This window comes from Tupaia chinensis, unplaced genomic scaffold (genome assembly GCF_000334495.1).
Source record: "Tupaia chinensis unplaced genomic scaffold, TupChi_1.0 Scaffold000489_1, whole genome shotgun sequence".
NCBI lineage: Eukaryota > Metazoa > Chordata > Mammalia > Scandentia > Tupaiidae > Tupaia > Tupaia belangeri.
This window is the reverse complement of record NW_006160001.1, coordinates 4,169,519-4,178,609: the sequence shown is the minus strand read 5'-3', so window position 1 is coordinate 4,178,609 and position 9,091 is coordinate 4,169,519. Positions and strand designations below refer to the sequence as shown.

The 9,091-nt window shown below is 40.1% G+C and overlaps 1 protein-coding gene and 1 pseudogene across 1 annotated transcript; one reads left to right on the top strand and one right to left on the bottom strand.

Annotated features, from left to right (window-relative positions):
- Positions 1 to 1,095: 1,095 nt before the first annotated feature.
- LOC102479620 (elongation factor 1-alpha 1 pseudogene) lies at positions 1,096 to 6,228 on the top strand (annotated as a pseudogene).
- A 1,357-nt stretch (positions 6,229 to 7,585) lies between these two features.
- LOC102496303 (small ubiquitin-related modifier 2-like) lies at positions 7,586 to 7,873 on the bottom strand. Its single transcript, XM_014590827.1, has 2 exons — positions 7,735 to 7,873; positions 7,586 to 7,662 (listed from the first exon to the last, which is right to left on the bottom strand). The coding sequence occupies exons 1-2, from the start codon at positions 7,871 to 7,873 to the stop codon at positions 7,586 to 7,588; spliced, it is 216 nt and encodes a 71-aa protein (XP_014446313.1).
- Between the last annotated feature and the right edge of the window lie 1,218 nt (positions 7,874 to 9,091).

Genomic DNA, 9,091 nt, shown 5'->3' with positions numbered 1-9,091 from the left:
CTTAAAAGTTGCATACTGGTATACTCAATATACACTTTCCAAAACATAACGACTGCGCTAGTGTGGCTTGGTCTACCAAAATCCACATGTGCTATAACCCTCTACCACCTTTCCTTATGTTGATTTCTGACCATCACACAACATATTTGTTTTCTTCAAATGATTACATTTTAGGAGCATGGGACCTTTGCATGCCCTTTCTTCCTGCCCAACATCTCAATCAGACATCAATACAGCATATCAGTATATGATTTGAAAGTTTGCACCATACAGAAAGAGAAGTTTATAGTAAGATTTTACTAGTCTATCCTGTCTGACCAATTAGGCTTTGTAGGGTAACATCTGAATATCTCCTTTCTTAGAATTGGTATCAGAAATTTGGGTTCTACAGGAAGATACTTTAAGAAAACATCATTTTGATTTGTTCTGTTCTTCTGTTTTCATATAGTCAAGAATTCCCCATGTTATTTCCAGCAACTATAATCTTATTTATTTGAGAAATCTTGATGTTTTATCATAAACATTCATCATCATTTGGAAGATTTTCTCTGTGTTGTGTTAACTCAGGGCACTTGGAGAAAGGGCACTGCAGAGAGTTTATTGCAAACACTGTTTTACATGGTGATTAATGTCCTCTGCAGGGCCCCTGTTACAGCATTTTTTTGTCTCTCTTCTCTTGCACAGACCTAGGTGACATTTGAAGGATCTCTTGAGAAACTCAAAGCAAATCAAAACTCAAATCAAATTCAAATCAATATAAAACACAGCAATATGTTTTGATCTCTCCTGCTTTAACTTGCAGCAAGGATTTTATCTTTTCTGCACTTTGGAAATACCCTTTACTCTTGTGTATAAAAGGGCCTTAGGTATCAGTTCATTTCTGATTATTTAAACCTATTGTTAATTTTGATAAGGTTGCTATTATGCTAATATGAAATGGTATTCTACAAGACAGTACCCAAGTCTACTTTCTTTACTGCCATACTTCCTGTATGTAATACATAGAGGTACTCACTAAACATTTGTTTAAAAAATCCATGAATGACCGTATCCTTACACTTCTTAGCTAAATAACCTAGGTCCCTTTGGTTCACGATGGCTGAGGCAGATGTGACATATTCCTTAAGCCAGGAGGAATGTAAGCATGAGGACTCTTCTTGACATCAGATAAATTGTGATCATTACAAAACAAATGTAGCCACTCACATCTTGCTGTGCTGTGTCAAAGGTCACTTAGTCCCTAAGTCTTTCAACAGTGTCTGACTCAGTAACTGAGCTTGACCTCAGTTAGTTGCATAATAAATTTGCTTTAGCATTATGTTATCTTGTGGTTCATCAAAAAGGGAGTCATGCAAGAAAGAGTTTAAAAGCCTCTTAATGGGAACAGGAATTCACAAGATAGGGAATCTAATTTCAAGCAGACCTATGGAAATTTCCTACATGAGTATGGGCCCTAAGAGTGGCCCTAGGAACTGACACATCACAGTGAGCATCTTGCCCACTCTTTGGATTGCACCATCTCAGGTGGCTAAATTCAGTTATCAGTCTCCATGATAAAATTCCAAGGACATATTTCTCTCATCATCCTATCTTCCAAGGGCCCTGGTGAGCTACATAACAAATTCTTCCCTCAGTGAAAAATCAATACCACTGCATTTGGATCACAAAGAACCCAAACAGTTGCTCTTTTTAAACATCTTACAGTGTTTGAAATACGGACTTAGAGTCTGTATTATTATTATTTTTTTAATTGCCAGAGAGCAGTGCACTAGGGAAAGGGAGGAGAGGGGAATATAACCTAATGGAGTATAGTCACTTTGCAATCCCTTCTCCTTCATTTCTTCATCCTTTCAGGATTTGGGCCATGTATACGCAAGTGCCTTGCATGCTTTTCAAGTTGCCAGGGACAGGATTCAGACCACAGTCAGCCATATGAGATTTGGCTCCTTTAACCATTAGGCTACAAGGCCAGCCCAAGTCTCTATCCTATATTCAAATGTTTAAGACCTACACACTCTGTACAAACATTTTCCAGTGTAACTTTCTGTGGTAATAGAAATGTTTTATTCTGCGTTGTCCAAAACACTAACTGCTAGCTACGTATGCTCACTGAACACTTGAAATGTGGCTACTGTGGATTTGTCTCCTTTAACCATTAGGCTACAAGGCCAGCCCAAGTCTCTATCCTATATTCAAATGTTTAAGACCTACACACTCTGTACAAACATTTTCCAGTGTAACTTTCTGTGGTAATAGAAATGTTTTATTCTGCGTTGTCCAAAACACTAACTGCTAGCTACGTATGCTCACTGAACACTTGAAATGTGGCTACTGTGACTTAGGAACTGAATTTTTATTTGACTTCATTTTAATTAGCTTAAATTGAAGTATTTACATGACATTAGTGGTTATTATATTGGTTCTAAAGAACATGATTCTATATATATAGAATATAATAATTTTTAAGGTTTCTAAAATTACAAAAGAAATATGGAATAAAGAAAAAATTTAAATAGGCAAACCAGAGAGAAAAACACATATATCTGAGCTCCTAAAAGAAAGTACTGTTACGTGATGGTGGATGCCTTTTCAATGATTTATCTTTCACTGCATATAAGAAGAAAAAGTAGTGCAAAGAAAGTACCATGGAAATTCCAGATAAGTCTGGATTAAACTGATGAGAGTAGATACGTCAGGTCTGTCTACTGCATAGGTTGTGGGCCAGGAGGCTTCCCTGTGGAGTCAAGGACCACTCCTGTCTTCACATAAATTTCTTCCCCCATTAACTGCCTATGTCCTAAAAAATCCCCATATTATCCAGAATGATGCATTGTTGTTAAAAGCTAGATATTATGCACAACATTTCATATTTCAACCTTGAGTATCTTAGGGGGCACTATCTATCTAAACTGCCAGGCTAGGACATTTCAAAAGGCCTGGGCAGCTAACAGGTAGTATTTGGCCAGTAGGACAAGTGAAGAGAGAGTACCTAAAGGGAAAGGGTAGACATAAGAAGCATTTCATGTTTTAGACTATGACAGGGTCACATATATTAAGAAAGTTCATTCATCCATGTACTCATTTAATAAGTAATTTGTAAGTACCTAGTCTATGTCAGGGCATATGGATATAAATATATTGGAGCAAGCAGAGTCGTATTTCCTCCCTCATGGATTTTGGAGTCTAATTCAGAGACAGATAATAAACAAGAGAACAAATAGAAACATATTTAATTACCAAGTTGAGGAAAATGCTATAAAGAAATGAGAGATAATGTAAAAGAGAAGAGAGACATCATGAGTTGGGTAGTCAGAGGAGTTGTCTGTGAAGCTAGTCCTGTTGTGCATGTGTGTGTATGTGTGTGTATTTGATGCTCACAGGCATACACATTCATGTAGGGAGGAACAGAATTCTAGCTGAGAAAACACATACATGGCCTGCTACTGAGCTAGAGCTTGGAGCATCGTGAATGAAAACAAAGTGACATGCTTGAAACTGGATTAGTAAGCAGGGGGCAGATCATGCAGGCCCACAGGCCACGTAAGAACCTCAGTGTTAGTTCTGAGGGAAACAGAAAAATATTAAGGAGCTGTAGTCAGGAGGGTAATATAAGCATTAGCACTTATTTTAGGTGAAGTGCCATTCTAGTTGCTGAGAATACAGCATTGAACGAAAACCCACAAACATCCTTGTCCTTCAAGGACATATATGCTAGTAAGAATTAAAATAAAAGGTAAGTGGGAACCAGCAGTTAGCGTAATGGCTATGTTGCTGGACTCCCACGTAGTCGACTGCGGTTCGCGTCCCGGACTTGGTGGCTTAAAACTCACGCCGGGCGCATGTGCGTGCGTGCCCAAGATCCCGAGAGGAGAATGGAGGAGAAGGGATTGCGGCATGACCATCCCTCCTGGGGGTGATTTCTGGCTTTCTGTCTCTATGTCTCTCTCTCTGTCTGTCTGGTAAGTGCACGTGCCCTATAGCGAAAACCTCTCTTTAAAAAAGAAATAAAAGGTAAGTAGAGTTTACAGAAATTGCTTGAAATTCAGTGGTGTCCTTGAGATAACTGGAGACACTCTCAGGGCAGAGGAAATCAGATGTGGATAACTCTAGCCCTAAGCCACAGAAGAGGCTTCACCTGGGTCTCCAACTCTACTTTGAACCTTTCTTCACAAACAACTCACTTGGTTTCTTATCTGATAAGCACATGTTCCTTCTAGGTAAGTCAATTAGTTTGGGGTCTATTAATATCTGAAGACACCTGAGGACATGTTTCCAGTAATGCCACTCATGTATTTCCTAGTTCACATTAGTATGAGTAGACAATTTCAAGTTAGCAAAAGTCAAAAGCTTCCTTATGAGCTAGTGTCAGGTTAAAGGATGAGCACTCCTTGCAGGAGAAAGTTTATTCACTGCATAAATTGCTAAACAGACACAGCCAAAATCTAATCAATCTTAAATTTACTCTCAACTGATTTTATGTAAAGAAGTCTCAAAAATTTATTGAGCCTGTGCCCAGCTCTGCTACAGACCAGAAGGTCATCCTCATTCTTGTGACAGGCCACCATCACTCCTGCAAACAGTAAAAAACTGAAGGGTGGGCTGAACATGACCATGCAAATGAAAAAGGGCAGGTGTCTTTTTTGTTACATTTCCTACACAGGCAAAGGGGATGAGGTTTCCTCATAAGCTTCCCTCATTTGGCTATGGACCGTTAAACTATTTTGGCCTAAAACAGTCACTGTACTCCCTCACTTGGATTCCTATAGATAAGCTGAAATCATACATGTTAGGCTATCTTTCTGAGCTGGTTGCTAGGTTATAGCCAATCACAGCAGCTAGGCTTCAGTCAATCATAGGCATCCCACCTTTTAAACCATGTTAATGCAGACAAACTTCAGAGTGTAACCAATGATTACTCTGCTTCACTCCCTCACTTCCGTTTTTTTGTATGACCCTTTCCTGTTCCACCAACTTATATGCTGAATTGACCCTAAGGCTGGCCAGAGTTGTCGGGAAGTCCAGGGACAACTGTCCTGTTTAAGTCAAGTTAAGATTTGCTCTATTAGCTTTTTTTTTCACAACTGGGTTTGCCGCCAGAACACAGGTGTCGTCAAAACCACTGCTAAATCAGAGCCAAAATGGGAAGGGAGAAGACGCACATCAACATGCCCCTCGGCCTTACACACTGGGTGTGAAACAACTAATTGTTGGTGTTAACAAAATGGATTCTACTGAACCACCCTACAGTCAGAAGAGATATGAGGAAATTGTTAAAGAAGTCAGCACCTACATTAAGAAAATTGGCTATGATCCCGACACAGTAGCATTTGTGCCAGTTTCTGTTTAGAATGGTGACAACATGTTGGAGCCAAGTGCTAATATGCCATGGTTCAAGGGATGGAAAGTAAGCCGTAAAGTTAGCAATGCCAGTGGAACTACACTGCTTTAAGCTCTGGATTGCATCCTGCCACCAACTCGTCCAACTGACAAGCCCTTGCGTCTGCCCCTCCAGGATGTGTACGAAGTTGGTGGTATTGGCACTGTCCCTGTCTGCCAAGTGGAGAATGGCATGCTCAAATCTGGTATGCTGGTCACCTTTGCATCAGTCAATGTGACAAAAGAAGTAAAGTCAGTTGAAATGCACCATGAAGCTCTGAGTGAAGCCCTTCCTGGGAACAACATGGGTTTCAATGTCAAGAACGTGTCTCTCAAAGATATTCGACGTGGCAATGTTGCTGGTGACAGCAAAAATGACCCACCAATGGAAGCAGCTGACTTCACTGCTTATCCTGAACCATCCAGGCCACATCAGTGCTGGCTACGCCCCTGTACTGGATTGTCACACAGCTCACATTGCTTGCAAGTTTGCTGAGCTGAAGGAAAAGATTGATCGCCATTCTGGTAAAAAGCTGGAAAGTTGCCCTAAATTTTTGAAACCTGGTGATGCAGCCATTGTTGATATGGTTCCTGGCAAGCTCATGTGTGTTGAGAGCTTCTCTGACTATCCTCCTCTGGGTCGTTTTGCTGTTTGTGACATGAGACAGACAGTTGCTGTGGGCGTCATCAAAGCCATGGACAAGAAGGTTGCAGGAGCTGGCAAGGTCACCAAGTCTGCCCAGAAAGCTCCAAAGGCTAAATGAATGTCCCTAATTCCTGCCACCCTAGTCTTAATCAGTGTGGAAGAACAGTCTCAGAACTGTTTGTCTCAATTGGCCATTTAAATTTAATAGTAAAAGACTGATTAATGATAACAATGCATCGTAAAACCTTCAGAAGGAAAGGAAAATGTTTTGTGGACCATTTCGGTTATTTTTTGTGTGTGTCAGTTGTAAGTTATTAGTTTTTAAAATCAGTACTTTTTAATGGAAACACCTTGACCAAAAATCTGTCACAGAATTTTGAGACCCATTAAAACAAAGTTTAATCAGGAAAAAAAAAAAAAGATTTGCTCTATTAAAACTCTACTCTATTAAATTGACTGGTTTATTTTTCTTTTAACAGGTCTTAAGTGTGAAACTTAGGGAGTTGCCAAAAAACTCATTAACCAAGATAAATAGTATTTTAATGCAATATTTAAAAAAATCAAAACTAATGAAAAAAATCATAATGGACAAAATATTGTCATTTTAACTACAGACTTTCCTGTAAGACAAACACTCTTGTCTGGGCTTCAGCGGACCTGGAGTCTTCCCCAGATGTGGAACACAAGAAAAATGACCTCTTTGCCTCTGAATTTACAGAGGGACAGTCTGAAATCCAATGAATTGCTCATTCTTTCAAGGCATTATTAATCAGATCAGATGCTCTTGGATGGAGAGGTGTACATACTGGAGTGGTTTTCAGAATTCTCCCCAGAGTTGAAAAGAACTCTGCTAAGAGATGATGACCTGGCTGGCCAGATAAACTAATTTTAACTGAAGTGCAAGTGACTCACAGTGGATTATTTTATTTTTCTTTTTGTTTTAAATGAAGGGTTTATTTAAATAATAAGACACTTCAAGTGAAAACTATCTAGGATTCCTTTTATTTTTTTCATTAAGAGTAATTTATCTCTACTTAAAGTCAGATTGCCCTACATGTAACAGCTACATACACAAAGATTATAAAATTGTTCTCGGTTTTACAATGATAAATGATAAATGAAAAACGTTAACATTTTCCAATCAAATAAGATATGCAATGCTTTTTATGTTGTTGTTTTATGTTTATGTAGTTTATTTCTCTCTTTTTGACATTAAAACAGTGAGAGTAAAATAACTTACTGGAATATAAAGATCAGAGCTGAATGAGCACGCCACTAGTGGAGAAAGGGAATATTTTCACAGAACCAGTATTTTTCCCCATACCATCTCCATCAGATGTCAATCAGAACATACCATTGGCCAGTTAGTTAAAAAAAAATGCAATATGCTTGTGCACATACTCCAGTTACTTTATGTACAATAAAGGAATGGAGAAGGGAAAATGAAAGAATAGAAAAAACTGTACTGTAGTAGTCAGGATGTGGTGACACCAAATTGTGGTTTTCTAATTGAGAATGTATCCTTGGTCTGTACGAACAGAGTTCTGGAGTGAAGTTCCGTTTTTAGTAGACACCTCCTGTCTGCCATTGGCACACATTAATTGTATCCTCATCCTCCACTTCCAACTGTGCAGATGTGTCTGTTTCATTAATCGGTTGCCCATCACATTGGCATCTGATCTGCCTCATTGACAAACACCCTCGTTCACAACAGGCTTTCACTAGTTTACTAAGTGGCGTGTGCCTCTTCATCTTAAACTGCACCACAGAGCCATCCTGCCCTGCCACCTTCAAATGAACATGATCATTGTTCTCAGTCTTGACTCCTTCCTTGGGCTTTTTGTCAGCCATAGTGAGCACTAGAATCTCCTCAGCTGCCGCTTCACAAAAGAGGTACCACATCCTCATGGAAGGAGCACACAGGCAGCACCAGGAGTGGCAGGAGGTGGCCGCGGTGGAAGAGAGAAAGTGTGAAGTGGCCAGATTATTTTATTTCTTCTGTCACATGCTGTCAGTATTTTGAGAATTATATATATATATATATATATATATATATTTGCCAGAGGGTGCAGGACACCCACCAGAGAGAAACAGAGAAAGGCAGAGGAGAAAGTACCCCACATGGAGGATGGTCACACTACAATCTCTTCTCTACTTTTTCCCTTCTTTTAGGATTTTGGGCATGTTTCTCAAGCTACCAAGTCCAGGACTTGAAAACATGTGATTCCAGTTGCCTTAACTACCAAACCATGGAACCAGCCCAACGGTAATACTCTTGGTTTAAGATGGCTTGACACCAGGGCAGAACCATGGGAGAGGATGAAGGAGTATTTATTGAGCCTGTCCTTCCTCCCAGTCATCATGCTTGGGGTTTTTCATTTGATTGAAGTCCCACCATCATCAGGTGAGGTCAGTTCAATCACCTTCATTGGAGAAATGAGGAAGCCAATGCCTTTAAATCAGGAGGCCTCAGATAGCCTCACAAAGCAGTCATCCAAGGGGCATTGGACCTGCTCATTTTGCAGACTTTCCAGAACCACTCATATGTCTGCCCTCAGGACTGAATGTTGAGCACCACCAAAATGTAGCTGTCTGGATAAATACTTGGAGGGTTTCACATTCTCTGACTGGGGCAGAAGGAGGGAGAACAGGGGTTAGACTGGCTCTGGAGTCTGTTGAGCGGGTGGCCATATCTGCACAAAAATGACAGGAGATTTGTTTGATCCTGCCCAGATCATCCCTCCAAAAAGATTTCCATTTTCACCCTTCCTTTTGCCCCATCATTTTCCCCATAGGTAACATGTTTGAGCTCTAACTCTGCACTAAGCACTGAACATCTTTTACATAATGTATTATTATTTTTAGTCATGACAGATCACATACACATGCATTTGAGAGAGGGAGACAAGCACCCTCCACAGGGTCTGGTCATGCTGCAATCCCTTCCTTCCAGCCCCCAGCCCATTGGATCTTGGCACCTCTGCACATTCCCAGTGTGCTATTGAACCTTGGTTGCCATGTGGGAACTGGCTTATCTTGACCAGTGCATTGCCACTGTGCCTCAGATCT

Excerpts from the sequence above, each read along its gene's own strand:
- LOC102496303 (XM_014590827.1), bottom strand. The coding sequence starts at position 7,873 with ATGGCTGACAAAAAGCCCAAGGAAGGAGTCAAGACTGAGAACAATGAT. Across the intron at positions 7,663-7,734 it reads TAGTAAACTAGTGAAAGCCT|ACACATCTGCACAGTTGGAA; the intron begins GTTGTGAACGAG and ends TTAATGAAACAG.